Raw genomic sequence first — 26,258 nt, 5'->3', positions numbered from 1 at the left:
TTTTCTGAAATAATCTGTAAAATCATATTTCCTGCAAGAGGAGGTCATGGCATTTGGGACTATGCCAGTTCAGAACAGGTATGTTACTAAGTTAAAAATCCCTGCATATTATGAGTTAATGCGTTAAGGAAGGAGCTATGTGAAATCTATCCATGATGCTATTTTCCCCAAGAGCCAACTATTCCTGACTCTAGCCAAAGTTGCACCAGCCAGAATTCACCCACTCCTGTGTAAAGTCAAGGTTTCTGTCCCATCTTAGCCCCTTACAGTCTCTCTGAATATCCAAGCTCACAACCAAAGTGAGGCACTCAGGAAGACCTCTGCTCTTCTAGGATCCTGTTCATCTGGGCTGCTATCTGGGCTAGGCTTGAAAGAGTTAACGGAGGGGCTTCTTTCCATGGGAAGGCGAGCGGCAAAAAGAGAAGTGTCCTGCATTCCCAAAAATGCGCCCTGCCAAAAGCAGCCGTTTATATCATGGGTCGTTGCCGCGTTCCCACACATTTTGCTCCTAATTAACGTCCTGCCGGACAGCTGAGCTGTTTCAAACAGGAAGCTGTTTATAGATAACGCTTGCAAACGGTTGGGCCTGATTTGTTGAATGTCGAAGAGCAGGAGTCGAGCCCGCTTCAAATTAAAACCTATCGGGCTTTTGTAAATAGTAGCAATGAGGTCCATCTGTGGTGCAGCGCCCTTTCAGTCAGCAGCTCAGCCTCGGCGCCTCTCCGCTCAGCAAATCTAAGGTAGGTGATGCTAAGGTGGTTGCGCCAGCCCTAAACCCCGGCTTAAAAGAGAGTAGGCTGGATAAAGAGGAGACTGCTGATTTTCAGCTCAGGGCTGAGTTGGGATCAGTCTGGAGCTGTTGCAATGCAGGTCATCTAATGTCAAGGGATATAGAAGACTGGCTCACATCTTCGCATTTTTAAAAGCTGTTAAACATCTGAAATGGATTTATATGGGGTTCAGGATTGTGTAGGAGTGTATTTTTTAGTTTACACTATGCTATTGCAAATGAGTTGCTTCTTGGTACAGAAAGTGTAGGAGAAAGCATAAAAGGAACATAGAGTGGTAAAAGAAAAAAATATCTCTTTTTGAGGAGCTAGTTAAAAGACATAGATAATATACTGCAAAAGTACAAAGCATAGTCTTCTCAACCTGTACAGTATCTGGAATTGAAAAGTTTGGCTCTGGCTCATCCCTCTCCCCTGCCCCCACATTGCTAAGGAGTATAGAATATGGAATATGGGATGTTGGTTAAGGAGTATGGAATACAGTGCTCCAAATTTAATTTTTCTTCTCAAGCAGCTGCTAGAGATCTGGAGCATCCTTCCCTAAACCAGTGCTCTTCAGATAGGCAAACTATAAAATTATCACTTCCAACTAGGCTATAATTTACAGTCTTGTACTTTGAACCCTGACCTGTCAGTGACTGCAGGTTGGCATCACTCAGGACTGAATGTGATACCCTGTGCATTCTCACAAGCAGGTTTCTGGTATTGTATTGTATTACTACCTCTAGCCAATTTTTTGAATAGATCCCCCTGCTTTGGAAAAACACTGTGGACCCCTGTTCTGAAGCAGTTAGCTAAAATTAAGTGCTACTTCTAAGAAAGCCTATTGCAGGAAAAGGAACAAAAAAGGTAGGCTAAATTGAAGAAGCAAAAACAGAAGGTGAAAGAGCTTTGAAAATAGTGAAAAAAATGCAAATAGATGGGTTGGCAGAGTAGGAAAATGATATGGAGATGAAGTAAAGTGAAAGAATCAGAGAAACAAAAGATCAGAGAAAAGGATGAGTTTAAAATACTGTAAGTGTTCTTGTAGGCATTGATGATTATCTGGCTGTTTTCTCTCTAAAGCAAACAAATCTGCACAATGAATTGTGTATACCCCACCTCCAGAACTCTTTTCAGTCCACAAAAGAGCCAATGGCATGTAGGGGAATAAGATACAGAGAAAACAATTCTTTGTATCTAAAGGAAGATGTAATAAAGAGGCTAGGGGGAGAAACAGTTTATTAAATCAGAATTGCAATAATTATATTAAACCTTTCAAGACACTGCCCAAGCCACCAGGGATTTCTTAGGTAGATTATGATTTCCTGATTATATGGAGTTGTATATCTACAAACATCTGTTGCATGCTTGGAGAATTGCTAAATAGCCCAGTTCTGATAAGCACAATCATGTAGTTTCATGGCAAAACCATCCATGCTTTCAGGTCACTTAACAATTTCCCTCCTAGGCACGAAATGCTCATTTCAGGAATATTTAAAGAGAATCTTCAGACTATAGTTTCCAAGCTCCTGGATATCTCTTGCCCAGCAGACCTTGCTTGCTAAAGCTATGCGGGCTAGGAGTGGTTCTGAGGAAATGAAGGAAGTGATCAGACCCCTGTTTTTGTTTCTCTGTCTTGTCTTGAACATGGTACCCTCCTGACATGTTGGATAAAGAGTATGATGGCTGGTTTAATACATATCAAAGGTTGGTGTCAGGAAAGTATAAGGCCAAGTTGCTCTGAAGGTCTAGTACAGTTGGGAAAATTCACTGACCTGAGAAAAAAATGAAGAAGAGATTAAGCAGTAGCTAATTTTACAAAAGCAAAATTCACAAAAGGAGGAAGATTTGCTTCTTGTCCTTGTCAGCTACCCCATGCTGGTTTATTTTATTTTTAATAACAAAGGCTGTTGGGTTCTTGCACCATGAAGATGAGCTTACTGAATCCATATAGTGTGTGATTCACAGCAGCCTTATTCATGCTGATCCTTTATTCAGTTAACCTAGTTTTCTTGGTTTGCATGAAATGCACTCGACCATAAATTAATTGCAAGGTTCAGCTACTGCACTGGCTAGACTAAAATATGGTTAGCTAGTTTGTGGTTCAGTGTATTGTATAAATCAATTTATTATTGGGAAATATATAGTTACACTGTTCTCCATACCTTAATCCACACATAAAATATTATTTGAACAGGAATGAAAATCAATAATAGAGCACCTCAAATTTTAGCTTTGAAACCGGTTCCAGCAGTGCCAGAGTTTTGATATTATATCATTTAAAGGTTTACTGAGAGGAAATTGTATTGCCCACAAGGTTGGCATGCAGTCCTTGAAAATCCTAAACAAATCTTGATGCCCTGTTCCTGGAAAATAGTTCACTAATGTCATACAATTACAAGTGTGTTGTACAATTGGAGAACAGAGGACAGAAAGGGAATTCCCGTCTTTTTTCCCAGTGCCTACAGTGCTCCACCTTTGTGGCATGCTACGTGAACCCGTCGAGATTAGTAGAGGCCACTGAATATTGAGTTGTGTGCATCGCCAACCTTTCTTGCACAACTCTAGTCACGGGTGCTTTTACTTCATTTGAAAACAAGAAAGATCTTAGCAGTTATTCTTTTCTCTTACTTGACTAGGAAGTGGAAGGATAAGGCAATTTTATAAATTTTCCCACCTAATGATTTGGACTTGGGATCTTTCCCGAAGATGCTTGTTTTCTCTTCAACTAAATGTTTTCAGTAGTGTGGAAATGTGAGTCAGACTTCCCCAGGGAACCTGTGTGTAGATCTCTCTCATCATGCACATTGAATTAGGCTTTTCTTTCCAATCCTTTCATGTGAGTGTATATGAAGGAACATTCTTTCCTTTTTTCTTTTTTAAATTTTTCTGGGGATTTTGAACAAGCATAAGCTTTCTCTTGGTTTAAATACAGATTAGGAGATCTAGGGAAAAATATATTTGTGTTGCAAAGACTCTCACTCTAATGAAATGTGAGTGCCCCTTCCCAATAAAATATCTGCAAACATTACAAATGATAGCAACAATCTTTGCAACCTAGTTAACAAGCTATCATATATTCAAGGTATCTTTTTATATGCTGTAAAGATTATTGTGTCCCTAGAAGACAGTCAACACACTAGAACTGTTCAAAGTCTTTGGAATCCCTGTTAATGGTTTATTCATTTTTCCTCCCTTTAGGAGTAAGGGACAAGCTCATTATGAAGAGTGATCTGGTTTTCTTTGTCTCTGTAATTAGCCTTGCCTTCCTGTCTCTGCCAAGATCTGGATATGCTCAGCATATTGCAGAAGAATCCTGCTCTGTTCAGATTCTGGTTCCAGGCCTCAAAGGTAATGTGTGTATCTCTCCCCATAAATAAGTCAGACCTTCCTTCTTCACCTTTATTGTTCTGATGGCACTCTAGCAATTGTTAGGGGGGTTGCATTCTCTTACTGAAATATGCCAACTTCTATTTCAAGCTTTCCTGGTCTGGGGCAATTGGCCCATTATAATGAAACAATCATTTGAGCTGCAGCTTAAGCAAACAACCATAGAGGGCTTTGGCTGGTCATAAACAATCTGTTCACAGAATTCCCAATAAGCAACCACACATATCTTATTTGATGTACTAGGTATATCTCTCTAATTTGCTTGGATACTGGCCCCGGAGACATTTTCTGCTTCTTTACTTTTAGTTCTGCACTTACAAAATTTCAGTTTCTTGAAAACATACTGATACCTGAACACCAACAAAAAGCAAACAAATATTTTAGAATAGAATGAGTCTAATTTAGATAAACAGAATGTAGAATTTGGAGGACAGTAACAGAGAGGCCTTATTTCTTATATAAATGTTGGCTGGCTTGTTGCCATTCTTGACCCATTCCGTGATTGCATTACTTGACCATTTGTTACCATGTTTGAGAGCGTCAAGGTTAGATAGAGGTTGGAGATTTTGGAAACGGTATGCCCGTAGTTATTATCGATTTGCTCTTGAGTTCTCTACTTTAACCATATTCTGGGTTTAGAATTGCCCAAGCTCAGAAAAAAATCACTAGCTTCCTATTTGGACTATCCCAGTGCCTTGATGAACGATCTGATATGTAGTGATCAACAGGTGTGGGCTCTTATCATGAAAATAAGAATCATCAACAGTGTAAGGCACAACTGTAGTTTAATTGCAATAAAGGTGGGAGACCTTATGATACAAAACAAAAATAAAAGGCAACACGACTCCCTCATACACCTGATGGTACAATTCTAGGAGAAATAGAAACCGTTTGAGCGATTTCTTGGCTTTTTATTCTTGTTCTTCTTACCAGAGACCTTAGAGAAAACTCATATGTGAGCATACTACCTCTGATTTTGAGATAATTTTTAAAATATTAAAGGGACCACTGGAATTAGCAAAATTTACATCAGATCTCTTATTGATACAAATATAGCTGAATGATTGCTACAACAGTTGCCCCAAGATGGTGTTAGCAGCCACTGTTAATTTTTCATTTCACAGTAGTCCAGTAATGCAGGTTATTTTTTGTTATTTAGTGTGTTCTGATTTTCGTTTGGCGCTGTCAGGATGTAATTTTTGTATTCTTGTTAACTGTTTAGTGAGCTTGTTATCCACTCAACTTCACTGCCACTTTCTCTGTCTGCTCCATGCATTAGATGAAATAAATTAACTTCAGAAGAAATTCATGCCACAATAAAACTTTATCTAAAATGCTGTGGTGCCTCTTACTGCTTTAATGTCATCATCATGAATTCACCCTAGAAAATGGAATCATAGTTGGGTCAGTTTTGCTAGAAATAGCTCCCTGTCTCCAAAATGTACCCTTGAACTGAATCCAAGCAGTGTAATTATTATACGTATACAGAAGATTCCAACTCAAAATAGCCATGCCTGTTTCTTGTATTTTGTTTTTACAGTTATTCATGCAATTCAAAAAATACCAGCATTTTTTTTTTTGCACTCATGAAAAAAACAACATCTGAGTGACCCAGAGAGTTTATTTAAAGTAACTGAAAAGACCTCTGCCTGTTCTCTGTGTTTGAGAAGGGGGATGGGATGCTTGCTTCTGATCTAAATTTTTCAGTGAGTGAGAAAAGGGCTGTGTCTCCTATGGATACTTACTGTTTTTTAAAAGAAACTTTTAAAAGTAACCTCTTTGTCAGATTTTTGCAATTTGGATATCAGGTAGCAATCACCATGGTCAACCATCCCACTTATTCAGGAGACCCTAAGGTAAAAACAAAGGAAGAGTAGTTTCCTATGATCCTTTTATTTCCAATGGCCAGAATACTAAAAATATTTTGAGCTTTGTTCTGCTCAAGCTGTTTCAAGTTTTTATCTGTTAGAACACAGCCAACTTGAAACATCCTAATGGAACAATTTGTGTGGGATTCTTTTGTTCTAAGTTTGAAACACAATATATTTTCTATTTCATGCACATTTCTATTATTGAATAATTGTAGATCTCTAGTATAAAATCTGTTTTGGCTGATGTGAATTCTTACTCCCTTTCTCAGCAAGAAGTTCTGCTCAAATTAATATCTGGGTGTTCATCCCACAGTACTTGTGAACCAGGGCCAAGCATTATGCAGTAGAAGAAAAAAGCCTTTGAACATGAAGTGTTAAGGCAGAGGAACTTATATAATATGAGTGATGGTTTTGTGGGAAAATAGAGAAAGTAAGTATTGGCATGATTTGCAAATAAACTAAGTTAGGATTTATTTTCCTAACTTTCTCATAGGGATATTGTAAGGATAATATTGGAGTCAAGAATACTTGTATTGCTACCTTAAATCCTGAACTGAACACAGAATATACATTCAATAAAACTGAACAAAAATGGTTAGGATTTATTTGTATGTCTGAATATACCACCAGCAATAAACTGAGGTTTAGTTTTGGCAAAGAAACCTAATACAAAGTTGACTTAAAGATAATAGATTCAAGTTGATTTGCAAATCTTATCTTGTTTTTATCCAAGGATGTCTGAAATTTGCTTCCAAGCCTTTTGCACAGAAGTGTAAGGCAAGAGCAGTTTCAAAAGGAACCACTCTTCCAACTAAATTGCAGAGATGGGGAATCTTGATTCCAAATAACCTTTTCATGGAAGAGAATGTAATGAAAGAAAGATTCACATAAGCAAAATGCACTCTACACAGTAGCCAGAAAATTTCAGCAAGAAAGTCTTAAGCACACACAACAAAACTCATACCCTGAGAAATGCCTATGAAAACTCAATTCCACAAAAGTACAGGCAAAACATACATGTCACAAAGCTCTTATAAAGACGCAGCAGAAAATTTACACTTTCCAATAAGCAAGAAACGCATAAGCCAAGCAGTCTTTTATTACTGGGAGGATGTTTGGAATACTGAAAAAAGGAGAAGAAAATAAAACAGAAACTGGCCAATGGAGCTATAATTGTTTTTCTCAGCTGTAAGATTGACTCTTGCTTATTTAACACACCATAGTTAACAAATCTTCACTAATGTCTGGGTGCTGGTGTTATAAGTGAGTTCAGCCAATAAGCTGTGTCGTGCTTATTCATAATCTGAACCCAGTGTGGCTTGTCCTACAAAACCTGGGTTAGAACAACACATGAATGTAGCCATTGTTTTCTTCTTCATTTCTTTCTATTGAAGTGTTGCATGTATGATGGGAAAGCATGGACTTCTGTCATGGGTTTTTTTTTTAACCACCAATAACTAGATTGATACAGACCCAATAGATACAAAGCGCTGGAAACAAGTGATTGGGTTTTTGTATTCCTTCTGTAGCTAGGGGGCAGGGGAGAGACTTTTATTCTACAAAAGGAAAGCTTAAAAAATGCTCATATCTTTCTATATCTCCAATATCTTGTTTATTGCTGACCTCTCTATTTCTGTTGTCTTAATCCCTGTATATGTCTATTGTTACTCTCTTTAGAGTTGTACTTGTTTTCTACAGAGTTTGATCTGTCTTTTATCTTTTTTTAGTTTCTGCTTTCTATTTCTGTCCTGTCAAAGTCTTTATTTTTTCTTCATCTTTTCTGCTTGTTTGTTCCTGACTGGGCTTCTTGATTCTTCTGCTTTTCTTCCAAATCTTTGCTCCATCTGAGGGAAATGGCTCGAAGAGCTCTTACCTCACACCAGTATGAGGGAAGGAAATAAACACATCTCTCTCCCCAGTTTTCTCAGCTGCTGCCTACTTTCCTGTTGCCTCTTCTCATCAGGGCTGTCTAGCTTTTAGTTTTCCCCTTTACTTTGACTCCTGGGCTTTGGCTCTATTTATTCAGCCTGTGGCTGCAGAGCTCCCAGGCAGCCATCTTGTCTTCCCTCCTTCTTGCCTCATCCCAACACTGCTGTTTGATTGGCTGCTGAGTTGCCCTGACAACGGGGGAGGGCCACAAAGGGAGGGGGAGGAAGGAGCACAGGTGCTTCTCACCTGTTCCAGCAGTCTGTCTTTGGACACCTTCTCAGAATGCCTCCTTGGCTTTCTGGGATGCCTCTTCTGCAGTGAAAAGGGCTGGTTTCTACCCTTCCTATTTCTTGATCTTTTTCAAAGGTAATGTCAAAAAAAAGAGTATGACTCCTTAGAAGAAAAAATTGACAGTAATATTAAATTTGGGGGATTTACTTGATAATGAGATTACATATGGTATTTCTTATCAAAAGAAATTGTTCCAATTTCAGAGCACAAATTATATATTCATCCTCATGTCCTGACCCCTTCTTTGTCCTTTGGGAATCACTGGAAGTTGTCTACCGCAGTTTCCCTATCTGTAACACTGAAACTTTACAGTTATAAAAGTACTGTACTTTTGCACTGCTTTGCTTAGTCTGTCTGAACAATTGGCAGTGTTTTGCGAAAAAATGGTCTGCTAAAATGTACCAGACCAGGGCTAAGAATTATAGTTGCTAGCATGCCTAACTCTTGAGTTCCAGCAATAATTGCACTGTTATCAAGGAATCAGGAACACTGAGATATAAAAGTGAAAAAATGAAAGCCTGAAGGGGGGAAAAACCAAACCAAACCAAATTTGTTCATGCTTCTGCATAGCCTCTCTAATTAGAAGCTGTAATCCTAATGGTGAGGGAGATTGATGAAGAAATGCAGTGAAGCACAAAATGGCCTGTGAAGACTGCAGCTAATGTAAAATCTCTAAAAAGCCATCGGTGCCTGATCTAAATTGTCAGGGGGGTATCTGCCTGGCTTAGATGTACACTAATGAGGTATGGAGTCTTTCATCTGTTGACTGAAATCCAGTGTGTCCTTGACTTCTGTGCAGCTTGAGTCTTAGTACTGCAGAACAATCATATTTCTTCTTCTGGGAGGTGTTGGCAGTTGCTTCTGAGGGTACTAAGAAGTTGAACCAAGGAGTCACCTCATCTGGAATGGCCTTGTGTCTGAGGCTGCATTGCCAAAGGCCGGTTGCCTCATATAGCATGATATTGCTGTCCCTGGCAATAAATGTGTAGTGATGGGAAAGGGCAGCGGCCTTGCTTGCTTGCTCTCTTGCTTGCTCTTAGAGGATGGGAAACCTGCTCTCCCCTTGCTATGCCTGCCAGCGGTCCTCAGTAAGGTGGAGGATGCACTCACATTAACGGTGTTGAACTCTTGGGTGAAGGACTCATTCATCCTTACCTCAGATAATAACATTCTTGGCTAGACCCTGGTTACTTGCTAAAAGTGACCTGGGTACTACACTCCATACCTAGAACTGTCCTTATATTTTCTCTCCTAAGGAAAAGAATTAGATTTTGTTAGTGTATCCGAGGACACTTCAAGGACCTTCACTACTCTGTTTTGTAGTGAGATGTGATACCCCTTAATTTGTTCTATACTATAGGCTAAGGACCCTGATGTCTTAACATTTTTTAAAGTAAAAATTGACAGAATGGGAACTGAGTAAATGCAGATCTGTTCGACAACTTATTATTTGTAGTAGTCTTGCCTGGATGAGTGATATGTCTGATTGACATTCTGTGATCATAGAGTATAGCAGTGTTGCTTGCCCCCAAAAGACAAATTTGGAAAGAGTGGCTGATTATCTGAAACAAAATTATGACCACTAGCTCTGGCTGTAAAAATCTGGACAATCCAAGGTAGCAGGAAAGAGATACAGAGAGCTCTGATCCCTTCTTCCGTCTAGTTTTTGCAGACTAGATCTGGTAGCCAAAAGCTGAACCTTCCCACCTTCTGTTAGTTATTTGTTATCTGCATATATGCCTTTCTTTTAGCCTTGCTGTTTAAAACCCTTGTTATGTTCCCATTGTCTATAAAGTTCGAGGTCCTGTAGGAAAACACCTATTTTTTCTGGGGCTTTTGGCTTTTTTAAAAAAACTTTCTCCTAAATGTAAAAGATGATAGAGATCAAATGCTGAAGCAATGAGAAAATGAACACCACATTCACAGATAGAACAAAATTAACAATATTAATGATGCTGTCATTTTCATGACAAAAGTTGCTTAAATTTTGTATAATTTGTTTTTGTTTTACCTTATGTTTTATTACATAATAGGGGAAAATGGAGAAAAGGGGGAAAAAGGTGCTCCAGGCCGCCCTGGACGAGTTGGACCTCCAGGGGAAAAAGGTAAACCTTATTTTAAAAATGAATTAAACATGTTCACATTGCCTAAAGATGAATGGAGAGTAATCTCTTTTATCAAACTTTTGCATATTATCTTGTTGTGTATCTAGGTTTGTACCTAATCAAACTCAACCTTAAGTTCTTGGTTTATTAAAACTGCATTCATATGGAATGGTTTATTTGAGAACTATGTTGTATTGATTGAGATTTGTAGTGGAAAGTATAAAAATATTTAAGCATTTAGATTTGCTCCCCTTCTTTTGGTGGCTAGAATTAGGAAACTGATAGTAAACTTACACAAGAAAAGAGAGGAATGTATGGGGGAGGGAAAACTCTTTTTGGAGAGAGAAATCTCCAATAAACCTTCCTTAAATGTTGAGCCTCAGGAAGACTGCTTTGTAGCACAACCTATGGTGCCCACAGAGCTGGATGACCCATAGTGCATGTTCCAAGCCCAAGTCTGAACACACCCCAGAGAAATGCCAGTAGCAGCAGATCAATAGTCACAGGCAGGTGGTGACAGCAAGGAGCTGAGAAGAAAAAGAAGGGAGAAAGAAAATGTTGCTTACCAATATTTAGGTTAGGTTGTACAACTTCTGTTAGCCTGAGGGCCAACGCATACATTGTATGATAAGTTGAGGAGCAGATTCCAAGAGTAGCAGAATCAAGGGCTATTTTGGAAGGGAGGTTTAGGAGTTTAAGGGGGCGAATGAGTGTTTAAGCATCAATAAGGTTCAAGGTTCCCATTGTACTCCATAAAACTTTTAACCCCGCAAAATACAAACATGCATACACATCATCCTGTTCCCTTTGGGGGTAAGCAAAATTATGTAAAGATATTAAGCCTAAGAAATTAAAATGTAAGATAAGAAAAAGGAAAGGAAACTTTGCTATAATTAGTTCACACCAATACAATGCGCTATCTTTCTCCATACATTTTTATCCTTGCTTCTGTCACATCCATCTGCTCTTCATTTCTTCTATAAACCTCTCTTCAGCTCCATCCAACCAGAAGTCTTCCTCTTCCCCTTCCCCTCAACCTATTCACACTTCCTTGACGTATTTATTTTGAAATTTGATCCTCATCCTTTCTCTCAGTGTAAATCTTTCATACTGGTCGCTCCCTTTTGTATTTAATCCACCATATTCATTCAGCTTATATTTGTTCTCAACCTTGTTTTAGCTCAGGTACTTCTTAAGTACCCCACTTCCACTGCATTCAGAATAAGTGTATATATGTCCTGATATATTTCACTTCCATATAATGAAGTCTACAGAATGTCAGCCCTTCAAGGTAGGACAGATCAGGAAACAGATACTGTAATGCAAGGAACGCTACTTTATAATTGCAGGGTATAATAACAGAATCTTCAAAGCCGGTTAGAGTTTCTCTGCCCCATCTTATACCAAACAGAATCAAGACGGGGTTATTTTGAATTTTTTTCTCACACTTTCCGCTTTTCCAGGACTGAGTTGTTTATTTTCCTTGACAGTTCATCCGTTCTTTCATCAAGATTATCTCGACATTCCTTCATGCAGAAACATTTTCTTATATACAGTTATGTTTGCTTTTTTTTAAAAAAAACCACTACTTGTCCCTCATCATCGACCATATACTACAGACTATATTTAGGAAACATTTTATCAAGATACACAAATTTATCTATGTGTTTTAATTTTACACCATTTATATGTAACCTGCAATCATTCACTTTATTTTCCCTGTCAAATGCAACTATCTTGGCTTTTGATATACTGATTTTCAAATCCATGCTCCTCATTGCATCATATTATCTGGACCCCTTCAGTCTGGTTTCAGATATAGCATTGAATCAGCCTTGGTCACATTTTTTATGACCTCTTGGTCATGGGCTTGGGATAGGACAGTGCATCCCTCCTGGCCCTCCTTGATCTCTCAGTGGCCTTTGATACCATCTGCTGTGGTACTGTTCTGGATTGGCCCAGGGGATTGGAAGCAGGACTCATGGTGTTCTCCTCTTTTCTTCAGTGTTGGTTCCAGTTGTTGGGGGGGACAAAGGTTTAGCTCTAGGTCCCTACCTTGCAGGACGCTGCAGGATTCTACTCTCTCCCCACTTCTGTTTCATATCTTCATGCTGGGGAACATGATCCATCAGCACAAGGCCATGTACCATCAGTATGATGATACTCAATTGTACTTTTCTGCCCTGGTCAAATGATGCTGTCTTGGTTCTTTCCCAGTGTCTGGAGGTGGTAGAGTATGAATGTGGAAGAACAGGCTTTGACTTAACCAAAACAAGAGTGATTGCTGTGGGTTTTGCACCCCCTCCCCCCAAGATCTAGATCTGGGGATTTCAATCTTTGGATCTAGGGATTTCCATTTTTGGTTTTGGGTGGTGCTGCACTCCTCCACTCAGAGTCTGTAGGCAGTTTGGGAGTCCTCTTGGCCAGGAGGGCCTTTGCAGAACTCCATATTGTTGCACCAATTGCCCCTTTTTCTGGATTGGGAGACCCTGCTCATGATCACTCATGTCTTGCCCTGGTTGGGTTTCTGCAATGTGCTCTGTGTGAGGCTGTTCTTGAAGCTTATCCAGAAGCTTCAACTGGGACACCCATTTAATACTACTATTATGTGAGCTGCACTGGCTCCCAGTTGCCTTCCAGGTGCTGGTTATCACCTATAAATGTGGCACAGGGGCAGGTTATTTGTGGGACTGCCTGTTTCTGGTTATTTCTGTGCATCCCATGATGCTGCACAGGGAGAGCAAGCCCCAGGTTCCCTCTCTGAAACAATCCCACCTGATGGGATCTTGGAAGTCAGCTTTCTCTGTTGCTGTACTTGCCCTTTGAAATGAGCTCCCCACAAAGGTTCAGGCAGCATGAATTCTATTAGTGTGTCATAGAACCACAAAGACCTGACTTTTCTCTCATGTACAGGACCAGGATGGTAACTGAGCCCATTCTGCTGTGAGAGTGAGTGTTTATTTTTTTTAGCCTCAGCTTTGTTTGTGATTGGGCTTTGTTATATTGATTTTATATTACTTTTTGTTTGATTTGGATTTTTTATTTTTGTTTTTTATTGACACACTGTCAAAGATTAAGAGTTGAGCAGTCTTATAAATTCCTTACTTAAAATAAATAAATAATCTAACATTTGCTGCAAATCATTCAGGCTGTCAGCCAATAGCACAGTACCATCTGCATATCAAAATATACTTACATTTATGCCCCAACTAACACACATTTAACATCACCTCAAGAATTCCTTATACACTGATCCATAAATATATTAAACAACCAAATGGACATCACTTAGTGGTATACAACTCTGCAGGAGGAGGGCCATACAGTAGTTGGTAATATTCTAGGCCCAATTCCAAAAACTGGGGGAGGCTAAGAAAAAAATAATAACTTAAAGCAGCTAATGTCATTATTCATGGTCTGTTTAATAATTTTTACCTACTGTTACATTAAGATTTATGACTTGGCAATGACTTCTGAAGGTGTTTTGGTAGGCTACATCAAAACATTTGTCCTTGGAGCCTTAAGCTGTGAACCTGCACCCTGAAAATTTCAGCAAAGTTATGGGACAGAATATGAATTGGGAATCATTAGCTTGTCTCTTTGTAACAGAATTTACTGCATTTTAAATCTTAAGCAACTAGAATTGGTTTCACCAAGCTTTTCAAGAGTCCGCTGAGTTGTTCAAAAAGGTTCTTTCTCATGTTTCTCTAACCACAGCAAAATAAGCCTCCGTGATAACTTTTTTCCACATGTCTTCATAATGTTGCTTTCATTTCATCCTTACCCCATAGCTGAGGCAGCTTAAACTCATTCTTAACTCTTTCAGTTTTAAAGCAGCATTTTCCCTCTTCTCCAAATACAATTATTATTCTGGGTATGATCTGGCATCCTTCACAATGGGGGTGAGGTCTGCTCAGCTCCTCTGGGCCATTTTAGGTTGCTGTGAACTTGTCCCCTCCCCTCCCATTGCTGGGCACAGCTCCCAGGGCCATTTGGCATGGGTGGCAGGAGAGACCAGACACTGGGCTTCCACAGAGGCATAGCAATGTGTAATGCTGACCAGGTCTTGAAACATGGATTTAGCATTCTTTAGTCCTAGACCTGTTTCTTTAAGCAGGAGTTGGACATGTGTTTTGAAAAACTCTCTTAGAGAGGGCTAGTTCTGTGTTGCACAAAAGCTGAGTTTAAACTGGAAAAAAGCTGACTTTTGCCCTCTGTGGGTTACTAGTTCCATCACCATTGGGTACATTATGGGATTTCTGCTGCTTTTGCTGACAAGGGGTTTGGTGTGGCCATGCTTTCTACTGAAGTTACTTTTGAGCTGTTGTGGGGGATAGCACCATTTTGCCAATTGCATTCTGGCCTTGGTGACACTAGGACCATGGTGATTAATGCTGTTACCATATGCATGCCAAATCAGTTGTATGTTCTCCACAGTTGTCCATGCGTTATTTTCAGGGGCTGCTGGGCATGAAATCAGAATAGAATTCCCTGATGACTTTCTGCCAGCACAACCATTCCCTTGCAGCATTAGTTAAAAAAAACCCCAAAACCCTGTTTATTGTTACTTCCTGCTTTACCACACAAGCCTCCTCTCTCCTCTGCCTTTGTTGGCTGTCAACCAGGCTATTTTTGAATATGAGTTTAGTGCCCTTGCAGAAGAGCCCTAGATTTGGGTTCAAAAATAGCTTGGCTGAGAGGTCACAGTTGTAGAGGAGAGACTGTACCCAGCAAGAACACTGGGAGAGCTCTCACCCACTTCACTCTGCCTGCAACCTGTTTTGGGGCAATTGACTGGTGGCTAAACCCATGATTCTAAGCACCTCCTACACTTGTCCAATCCTGCCCCACCCCACGTGAGGAGAGTGACTGGTGGTAGTTTTTGCACCAGCAGGTGAGAAGAGGGGAAAAAAGCTGGAGGAATCCACCAATCTCTTTCCTTAACATGGTCCACAATGGGTGCATGAGGAATCTACCTTTTGCCAGCCTTGCTGCTGTTGGAAAACTGGGGTCAACAATAGGCACAGCACAGTTTATGCTATAATAGTGGACTGGCAATAAAGGACAGGTGGATAGTATTTTAATGTTATCATCTGGAAAAGCTGTTTGTCTTTCTGTGTCTGGTAAACTGCAATTCCATACTTAGCTTTTATACAATCTTTCCTGTTCTATCTGAGCAAAATAAAGGATAATTTATGGAATGCATTGACCCAAGATGTTGTTGTAGTTACTAATTTAGGTGATGATCATGTGGCGTGCTAGCTTTCGTAGTACATTAAGAGTAGATCTTTCCATTCACCTGTCAAGTAAAAGACATCAGCTTGCAGGTTAGTCTGCTGGTCTGCTTGCATTTTAACACAGGTCATCACATTTTTAGGTTGTTGTCAGTTTTATGTCATTGCATCATATAGTTGCTAAGGAATAATGAGAAGAAAGGTTTACAGATGGTTTCTGACTATGAATTATGTCTAATATATGTATATTTCTACTTTCTACCAATTTCCTTTCTGGAATGCAAACTTTGTCTCCAGATATAATAAGGTTGAATATAAGGCTGCATTGCTGTGTGGGCTGCATTCTTGCCAAAATCAAAAATGATTAATAACCACAGGAACTGAAGAAGTGAAGAGTCAGGAATATAACAATTCTATCATTTCAGTTTTTCTGGTATCATCATAATTCTCTGATGCAACCATGGTCATGTATTTTTATTTATTTAATTTATGTCCCTGCCTTTCCCCCTATATTCCCCCAATATTGCTCAAAGAGGTTATATTTTCTTGTCCTTTTTGTATGACTGTAAATGACAGTAATGCTGGATAGAAGAAATGTCCTCAGAAACTAAACATGAAAATGATGCCAGCTTCTGGGAGAGGGAATCTTTGTTTCAATTTCTGTTTTTAAAAAATAATTATGACAATTTAACTAAGGTTCTCTGCATTCAGAATTCAGAACAGTGTGAATAGAATTTTTTGGGAATAATGGTGTGGAAAGGAATTATCTGTCCCATGTAGGCTTAAATCCTTGGGAGGGAGCCCAATTAATCTCAATAAGGATTAATTATTTTTGAGCATAGAATTGAATGATGCTTTCCACACTCAGGAAGCATTTAAATTAATTGGGTTTTGGGATGCAAATGTTTGGAGCAAATGATGTTTCCTTGAGTATCATATAAGAAAAGGAAGATGATAAAGAATATTCATTGCTGCTTTTGTAACATTCTATTTTCTTGAGATGCTTTGGGATTTCAAACATTTAGGCAACTCCTTTTGTGCCAGCCCTGTAATATTTTGGCTGCCTTTAAGGGAAGATACTTTTTATAAACCAAGAAAAGAAATGTGAGAAAACCAGTTATACTCAAAGCCTATTTATTTGATCCCTTTACATTGACTCTGGTGCTAGACTTCAAATATCAGAGGTCCTATCTAGAAGGAGACACTTACAAAAATAAATACAGCACAATAGCTGTCAAAGAAGGAAAAGATATAGATATACTTTTGTATTAACAAGCAAGGATCTTTATTAGAAAGATACTCCAATAATAATAATACTCCAAACTAGACCAAACTATTCCTGTAACTTATTTGTACAAAAGATCTACAGCATTAAGGACCTTGAAAAATAACTATTGTTTTTTAAAGGGACCACTTAATTATACCCTTCTATAATAACAAATGTTAAAATGTGCCTAGAAATAAGGTCACATGATAGATTTTAAGATATTTCTGAAGACTTGTCACTTGCCATAGTCACACACAGAAGTGACTCTTCTTCTGGAATGATAAGAGCCAACTATGATCTTCCAGGTTATGTCTTTGTAGCAAGAGACGCATTTGTAAAATTGTTTGATTTGTCCTTTTCTGTGCAGGTTGCAAGTGTAATTATTAGAAGTAGTCTTAGTGCAGGAACTGTAATTTGTGAAATCATCTGTCACCAGCTAGCACTCTGAGGCAGAGGGAGAGAGAGAGAGAGAGAGGAGAAGAAGAGAAGGCTTATGAAGTTTGTTTCTTTGCTTTGCTATAATCTTTTTTTTTTTTCCTTGTGGGAGAACTAATGTATGAGATAATGAATGCAGTGAATTACCATTTGTACGTCCTGAGATAAGTGAGGTTGTCACTTCTGGTTATGTCACACAGATATTCTTTTGCTGGCTACTGTTGATGAATGCTCTAGACCATACAAGGTTTGCAAGAAAGGTATTTCTGTTACAAGGAGCAAATTAATTGTGTTTACATATAAAGTTGTACTTATGAGCTAGACATGTGTCTGTTTCATTTCAGAAGCAGCTATATGTAAGGAAGACCACAAGGAGAGTTGAAAGGCTGAAGAGTTCAGATGAATTTTTCCTCTTCCTTCTCAATTGTTCTTTAATGTTTTCTACTCTTGAACTTATTGCCAAATGTGGTTCCCCCCCCCCCCATCTTATGCTTTTCTGCATCAAATACTCTTCTGAGTCAATGTGGCTTCACATTTGACTGCTCTCTTCTGCTACCAGTTAAATCTCCTCTCCCCAGTCTAAACCAGGATAAAGGGTAACAAAATGTGTGAAAGCTAGAGACTGGCAGCTACAATCTGGTGTATCTTGATGGTGGAAAAACATGTACATCAGGTTCAAGTGGGTGCAGGCCAAACAAATCCAGCTTTTTTCCTAATGTGCTCATCACCTTTCCTGGAATATATGGAGATTTCCTCCAACTTTTCAGCCTGATAAATAGCCATAATTTTATTGAATGGTAATCAGCTGAAGAGGCACTGACAGGAACTTTTTGTATGCCTTGAAAATCTTCATGACTTCATCTTGAATGTGAGAATTCAAGGACTCTTAAGGTTTGTCTGCATTTGGGAATTTCTCACTTAAAAATAAATATTATTCAGTTTTTCTTAAGGGTGCAACTTCACCAGTCATGAAAACCTCAATTATACTTTGTCACAAGAGAATGATGATTATTTGAAGCAACTGCTTGCAAGACAGAGAAATTATTTGAAAGGGGCAGTTCAGACAGTGAATTTCATACAGTATTTGCAGGCTTTTACTGGTCAGCAAGAGGGAGCACTGATTGGTTCTTTCCTTGCATTTCAAGTCCGGCTGCCTGGAAGACAATTGCTGGCCAGTTTCAAATCCTTGGGAGGAACAGAAGAATGAAAACAGTGGGATGGAAAGTCCTCAGTTCCCTCACTAGAGGCTTGACTGGCATCACGAGTTGGTAGTCTTGGGTACAAGACAAAGGCCTTTGAGGGCCATTACCGATCTGTGGATGTCCTGGACATGCTGCTTCTGTATTATTCTTCCCCTCTATTCAAAGCTGTAGTTGTGACTAAAACAATAGTGGGCTAGCAAAGTTGGGAACTCCAGATAGAATGTATAGATATTTGTGTTTCTGCTTTCCTTTGCAGCTCTGGATATTGCATCACAGAAGCCATTTTCTCTCCCTCAGGATTGTAGTCTGGGGAGGGGAAGGATGTTTCCACCGTATCAGTGTTGGGACAATTAAGACCCAGACTTCCCAGTGAGCATGAGGAAGATTGCTTCAGTATATGCATATCTGTCTTATCTGGCAGTTGATAATACTGTATATGAGATGTCTTTTTTTTTTTGGAATGATCATGAGCTGCAAGCTACGTTTCAAAGTGTCCACTGATTAGATGCTTCTGCTACGTAGTCACAAACGGTTCTCATGTGTAATCCTTGTATTAATAAAAAAGGCTTGGCAGCCTCCATAATAACCCACAAAAGGAATATTAAAATCTCACAGTAAAGGCAGTTCTTTGCAACACTTTGTAATAGAGTTGAGACAAAAGGAACTGTTTAAAAATTGGTTGGCTAACAATAAGGAAAATACTTATCATATAATATAATCTGGTACTGAGATTATCATAAGTAGTTCTGTACTGGTTCATGTATTTTTTCGTGTATCTGCCCAGATTGAACCTGGGCCTGAGGTTATAATCCAATATGTTCGCTCAGTTTGGGGTGACTCACACTAAATTTATTTGGACTTGTTGCTGAGTTGACATGTATAGGATTTTAGCATGAAATATCTTAAACTAGAATGTGAGTTTCTAGAATGTGCCTCATTAAATGCTTGTATCATCTATCAGAAAACAGGCACTATAGTCTGCTGGAGGCTTCTGGCCATTACATGTGGAAGATCCTTCTCCTGTCTACCTCCCTCCAAATGTATCAGGGCTGTGGTGCTCAGTGATCCTAAGCAACACAGTCATCTTGCTGTCTTAAGACATCGAGAGACACCGGCTAGAAATCTGATAGAGAGATTCTTAGCTTTCTGTGCAAATTGGATCTCATCAGTGCAAAACTTTGGATTCAATTCCTGAAGTGCAGAGGGAGGTAGCACTTTTCTGCAATTCTTTAAAGCAGCTGCATTTTTTCCTGGGGTCAAATGCCAGTTGCAGAAGGAACCCACGCAATCCTGGTAAAAGAAGTAGCTGCTCTAAAGAGTTGCAGACAAGTGCTACAGTTGGGCTCTAAAGGACCATTTGGGAATGAATCCAACATGCTGTACAGGACTAAAGCAAACATCTGACTACCTGCCTAACAGTGAGCGCTTTCATCATACTGAATCTACATGTAAAGCAACTGTTTGTTTTTCTCCTTCAGCTTATTTTAAATGCTACAAAATATTTCTTTCAGTTGCATTCAGAGAATGGATCTAACTCCTTTCTGTAGATTCTGATACTGTGCATATCTATCAGCTGGAAAAGTCAGATGCTAAAAAGCTATGGAGAATATTTATAATGGGTTTGGCGTGGTAATGTGTATGTTTGCCTTTTATCCATTACAATTGCTGAGGCAGCCATGTGCCACATAAAGTGCTATACAGGATTGTCGTTAAAGCTGAAAAGTTGTCTTGCTTCTTATTGCTGTATGCCAGTCATACTTTGTGGAATTTTTTTGGACTGGATTTCTGAGGTTATTATGGACTCCTCAAGTTTCAAGTGGATATAGTGGAAGAGGGAAGGTGAACAGTACATCCCTTTTGTTTTCGGTTCCAGACAATATTGATCTTACACCTAAGCTGAAATCTAGCCTTTCCCAGCCTGGTGTCCTCCACATGTGTTCACCCTGGGTTGGCTGAAAGGAGCTGTAGGCCAACTACCCAGAAGCGCATCAGACTGGGGAGAATGCTGGAATCTCAGACTTGCTTTGCAAAGGTGCAACCTGTGCATTCCCATTGGATTAGGATTTGCAGGATGCTAATCTTTGGCACTGGAATTGGGCTCCTTCCATCAGCCTTGCCCCCTTTACCTTCCTTTACAGTTTCACACCAGGTTGAGATTGTTCTAAGTGCTGCTCCTTGAGACAAATGGGTGAGAATGGGGAGGAGGGGAGGACCTTCCAGATGGCTGGGGGTGGGGTGGGAGGTACTGGTTCTTCCTTTCCTCCATAGTGGGACACAGGGGAGTAGTGAGGCCAAACTGCCAGTCATGATTTGTGAAGAATGGGGGAGGGGAAATGGGAGCAAAACATTAAAGCCGGGAAGTGAGATGTTGGCAGTCCTGCTAATAGAAAACTACCCTACCAATCTGGAGGAAACGCTGTAGAAATGTCTTTACCGTGTTTCCTCTTGAATAGAGCTTAGCTCCCTGACCCATGTGTACCCCTGACCTCTGGGTCTAGAAAGGGCTTTTGTTCATTCATTCATTCATTCATTCATTCATTCATTCATTCATTCATTCATTCATTCAATTTATATGGCCACCCATCTCAACAAGTGACTCTGGGTGGCGAACAGAATTTAAAATAAATTAAAAACAATTAGGAACATTATAAAAATTAAAATACATGGCAGCCGAGAAACATCATAACCCAAATCACTAATATAATCAAGAAACGGGTCCCTGAACACATTTGGGACCCCAGGCCCAGGCCGCAAACCTGGTCTTTAGGACCTTACAAAAGGCCAGCAGGTTCGGGGCCATCCTGATCTCCAGAGGGGGAATGTTCCACAGGGTGAGTGCTGTGGCAGAAAAGGTACTCTTCTGGGCCCTGCCAGCTGGCATTCCTTAGCCAACAGGACCTGAAGCATGCCCATCCTGCCTGACCAGATTGGATGGGTAGAAACAACTGGGGAGAGACAGTCCCTCAGGTAAAATTTTCCAATACAGCATCGTTTGTACAGTAAATCTAATTTGTTGTTTCTCAAGCTTTAAGCTGAGTAAGTGAACAGAGGCCAATGATAAAGACGGCTTCATTTTATCTGGAGTTCTTTGGTTTATAAACACATGTTAGCATATTTTCGTCTTTCAGTTACCACTTCTGCACTCATTTTTTCTCTTTACCATATGCAGTCCAAGCAAATATGATACACTCTTCCTGTGGACCATAACTGGAAGTAATTCTTTCAGCACACATTTTTCCTTTTCATCCTGTCCTTTCTCTTGCAAATTCTGTTCCTTTTAGCTGTAACTAAGATTTAATTAGGACATGCTATGTAAAGACAAATATGGTGTTAGAGGTCCATAAAAACAGACTTGTGCTCTTAATTTGCCTTTAATTTTATATATCTATCTATCACAGGAGAAATGGGAGACAAAGGGCAGAAAGGTAGCATGGGACGACATGGAAAAATTGGTCCCATAGGCTCAAAAGGTATATTTTTCTTCATTCTGTAAGCTTTGAACAGTACGTTAAATTTATTTTTTTCTAATGGCCTATATTTAGGTATTTTTAAAGAATAAACTTTAAAAAATAACTTAAAAGTCACATACGAGGCTCAATAAAATGATAACTGTATGAATTTGAGTTTCTTGGATGCAGGACAGAGAAAATTAGAAATATTATCTATTCCTAATTAACTGATTTATAAACTATGTTAACCAGTATATTTTCAGTTAGTGTCAAGAAAAATTTAGTACGTTGATTAACGCTTATTGTCATATCCTTCAGGACATATTTTTATGACGGGTTGTCTAATATGTGGTTCCAGATTCATCTGCTATCATTCTTCAGCATTTTAGTTAAGCCCACGAAGCATGGCCACACCCAGTGTGGATAATGAATTACTGGAGTCCTCTCAGCTTTAGTCCACTTGGGGTTTACCCAGCATTTCAGCTGTGTAATGTGGTGGGAACCAAGAAGGACTTGACTCCCAGCTCATTATTACTATTCTGGTACAGCTGGGTAAGTAGATGAGATAATGCAAGGGTGTTGTTGATTACTGCCCCATACCTCCTCTTATATACTCACACATGGTAACACAATGCCTAGAACAGCCCAGGCTATCATTTAGCTCACCTCTTCTTCCTTGTGAGCAAGTGTGAGAGGGAGATGAGGCTAGCACTATTAGGAACGCCATCACCAGGACACTTAAGCATTGGCAGGTATTATGACAGGGTAGGGTGCTGGAACTCCCATCCCCACCTGCCAAAATAAGCTGGAGGGAGGCTGGCTTTTTCAGTGCCCTCCCCCAGATCTTATTCAGTCCTTTATCCAGGAAGAGATGAAGAGCCCCCATTTCCCATCTCCTCCAGTATGGAGAAGAATGTTTGGAGAGGAAAATCCTCATGAACTGTATGGTTGGGTAAGATGGAGGAACCCAGGGAGATCATCTTATAGAAATGTCCTGGAACATCTACAAACAGACTTGCTGAGTTGCCACTGATATTTGGATATGAATTCTCACTGCATCTGGAGAGTCCCAGGTTGCCATATTATGAACCCATTCATATTCTTCTAATAATGATTAATTTTACATATATAAATAACATGTGTTATTCAGTACTTCTAATATGCCTGTATCGCATATGCCACTGTCAGTGGCATTTTGCGAGTGACACAATAAAAAATCCTGATGCATCTTAAATTTTATTCCCCAGCAGGAATGTATTTTCTTCAAGAAATGGACAGATTTCATTCAATAAAATTCAATTTTGTATATTTTAATTTTGAAACACATTTATGTGTAAGTTACATTTGATTTCATTAGGCATTACTTTCACAGTTATGTATGGTTAAGATAATATCCAAGCTTGGTAATGTATTGATATCAGACAAATGCTACCCTGTTTGCTGAGAAGTTTAATTGTCTTTGTTTTTCCTTTCTTAGGACAAAAAGGAGATAATGGAGATATAGGTCCACCTGGTCCTAATGGAGAGCCAGGTAAATTATATCAGAACTGGCTGTAGTATCTCTCAAGACCCATTTTGCAATTAAATAACTCTGAAATTATGTGAAAAGGGTTAGTGTCTTATAAGTAGGCACAAGAAAGTATGACGAGGCATGTTATGTCTATGCCTGTGCAAGTCCTCCTCCGAAATTCAGCTAATACATATGAAGCAGCCTCTTATTTTCTCCATACAATTTCCCACCATGCAGGAGATTACAGGAAGGAATCTCAGTGAGAACAACCTAGCCGTAGTAGTGGTTTCATGTGGGTATCAGAGCAGAAAAGGACTGCTTGAACACAGTTATCTGGGTTCCCTGTTCAGAAGCAAGGTATCCCTGTGGTCCTTTCCATGGGGAAGCCTGTGTGGAGAAGATGAGCACTTGGAGCCAGAGTGATATAATCTGAGTTTATATGACTCTCAGGACTGGTTGTTGGTGAATGCAAGGGGAAGAGTACTCCAGTGATGCACTTACATCTGGCTTATGGGCTTCTTGTCAGAATCTGGTTGGGCTTGACGGGAAAAGAGCGTTGCATTAAGTAGGCCTTTGGGCTGTTCTTATGCTTCCTTAGGCATTCCTTGTGAATGTGGCCAGCTACGAACAGCCATTGGTAAAATGGATAATCAAGTGAGCCTGCTGACAACAGAGCTGAAGTTCATTAAAAAAGGTAGGGAAACATATTCCCCCTTCCCTTCTTAACTATAAGGAATTGCATTCAGAAGAACCTGGCTTGCTTTTTAGTTGGTCAGCTGTGTCTGTCTTCAATGGAATGCATTAAGTAGGTTTATAGAAATGCAAGTGCTCACTTTTCAGCACTGCCCTCCCCCGCAGCTGTTGCTGGTGTGCGTGAGACAGATAATAAGACATACCTGCTGGTGAAGGAGCAGAAGCGGTATGTGGACGCCCAGCTCTACTGCCAAGGAAGAGGAGGGACCCTGAGCATGCCCAAGGATGAAGCCACCAATAATCTCATTGCTTCTTACATCAGTCAAGCTGGCCTCAGCCGAGTTTTCATCGGCATTAATGACCTTGAGAAGGAAGGCAGCTTTGTGTACTCAGACCGATCCCCTATGCAGACCTTCAACAAGTGGAGCACCGGTGAACCAAATAACGCTTATGACGAGGAGGACTGTGTAGAAATGATAACCTCTGGGGGCTGGAATGATGTGGCTTGTCACATTACAATGAATTTTGTATGCGAATTTGACAAAGAAAATGTTTAATAAAGTTTCCCCCTGCCGTGCTCTCTATCTGATTTTTTTTGTGGGGGGGTGAATAACTTGGGCAGTCCAACTATCACTGTAACCAGGACTCCATTTCTGAATTGGGATTATATGGAAGTTGGTCTTTTGTTTATAAGATCCAAACGTTCCAGCAATCTTCTTCATATCAGTGTGTAAAACTGTCCCAGGATGTCCTCATCCTTGCTTTGATTCCCAAATTTTTCAAACAACCCCAACATCACCACACAAACACACACACACAATGAAAAACCTTTGTAACATTTTTCTTTCTTTGATGCAAGTTTTAAGTATGGTCCTTTCCCTCCATACTTGTGAGTATATGGGGGGGACAGGTAAGATAAAAAGAATGTAGGAAATAAACCCTAAATATTAGATAAGCCTATCTATAGTTACCCACTGTGTGGAGGGGAGGTAATATTTCTCATGTGTGTTTACTTCAGTCATATTTGGCATGAAGGTTTGCTTTTGTTACTAATAAAATGCCATTTTTGATGTTTTGATCTCAGAAAAACTAATTTTTTCATGATGAATTAGAAGTATCTCCTCTTCTGTCATTTTATCTGCAGGTGACATGAGCCCACAATATGTTCAGTACTTCTGCCTCAAAAAATAGTGTGTGTGTGTGTGCATGCATGGGGGGAATTGCATTGTTTGGGTGTCCATGCAATTAGTGAAAGTGTGAAACATCTCTTAGGTGAAGATATGTGGCTGCTGGATGGAGACTAGGTAAGCCCATTCCTGTACAATTCAGAAGGGAGTGTCTGTAACAATACAGTAAACTATTTTCCACAGCAATGCAACTCAGCAAATCCACTCATTTTTGAAATGAAGACTTTCATTTATTTCTGTAGGGCTTTGCAAAAGAGCTTCCCGGCTGATTGTGGCTGCCATGAATAGGCCAGGATCTAGATAGAAGTTGGCACACAGGAACATGAAATACTTTTAAGAGCACTGAGAAGTTGTTGAACAATGGCCAGTAAAATATAAACACCAGGAAAAGCAACAAAATATGTTGGCTTGTTAACTGACCCTAACCCTAATTACTCCTAAAGGTGATGGATTATAATATGCTTAAAAGTATATGACATTAGTATTGTACAGCTGTAAATATAATCTCGGTATTTCAAATATCAGTGTTTACCCTTTAGAAGGGAAGAGCAGAATTGACACAATTTGCATTCCTGTAATAAATATGGCCCACATCTAGGCAGTACTTAGGTATATCTAACCTATTTGAAATCACTGGGTCTTAAACTTAATGCTGTGGAGAAACCTATCGACCAGTGTTTGTCAACCTTAGCAACTTTAAGATGTGTGGACTTCAACTCCCAAAATTCCCTCAGCCAGCATGCTGGCTGGGGGAATTCTGGGAGTTGAAGTCTACATATCTTAAAGTTGCTAAGGCTGACAAACACTAGTATAGACCCTTGGGCCAAAAACCTCAATTTGTTCACTTTTTGAGCTGAATAAAAGATGTACAACTATTTTAGGATGTTTCAAATAATATGTCTATGATTTCTTTTTTTAAAGAAAT

General features: G+C 39.5%; 1 protein-coding gene across 4 annotated transcripts; it reads left to right on the top strand.

The window, feature by feature from the left end:
• COLEC11 (collectin subfamily member 11) lies at window positions 1-26,258 on the top strand. Of its 4 annotated transcripts, none has more exons than XM_088136548.1 (7): window positions 1-78; window positions 3,972-4,121; window positions 10,285-10,356; window positions 21,893-21,964; window positions 23,421-23,474; window positions 24,052-24,147; window positions 24,294-26,258. In XM_088136548.1, the coding sequence occupies exons 2-7, from the start codon at window positions 3,992-3,994 to the stop codon at window positions 24,701-24,703; spliced, it is 834 nt and encodes a 277-aa protein (XP_087992674.1). In that variant the 5' UTR covers window positions 1-78; window positions 3,972-3,991; the 3' UTR covers window positions 24,704-26,258. The 4 variants fall into 4 exon arrangements, with proteins under 4 accessions (XP_087992674.1, XP_007424754.1, XP_007424756.1 ...); XM_007424692.4 differs by lacking the exon at window positions 1-78 and adding an exon at window positions 405-740; XM_007424694.4 differs by lacking the exon at window positions 1-78 and adding an exon at window positions 420-740 and having other exon boundaries at window positions 24,312-26,258.

The sequence above is a fragment of the Python bivittatus genome, unplaced genomic scaffold, assembly GCF_059951505.1.
Source record: "Python bivittatus isolate LINGU-HERP-01145 unplaced genomic scaffold, Pbiv_v1 ctg000020_np1212, whole genome shotgun sequence".
Lineage (NCBI taxonomy): Eukaryota > Metazoa > Chordata > Lepidosauria > Squamata > Pythonidae > Python > Python bivittatus.
The sequence above is the reverse complement of the archived record's forward strand: the minus strand, read 5'-3'. Positions and strand labels throughout refer to the sequence as shown.

Coding starts and splice junctions, on each gene's coding strand:
- COLEC11 (XM_088136541.1), top strand. CDS start 3,944: ATGGTTTATTCATTTTTCCTCCCTTTAGGAGTAAGGGACAAGCTCATT. Junction 4,122..10,284: donor TCTGGTTCCAGGCCTCAAAG/GTAATGTGTGTA, acceptor ATTACATAATAG/GGGAAAATGGAGAAAAGGGG. Junction 21,965..23,420: donor TGGTCCCATAGGCTCAAAAG/GTATATTTTTCT, acceptor TTCCTTTCTTAG/GACAAAAAGGAGATAATGGA.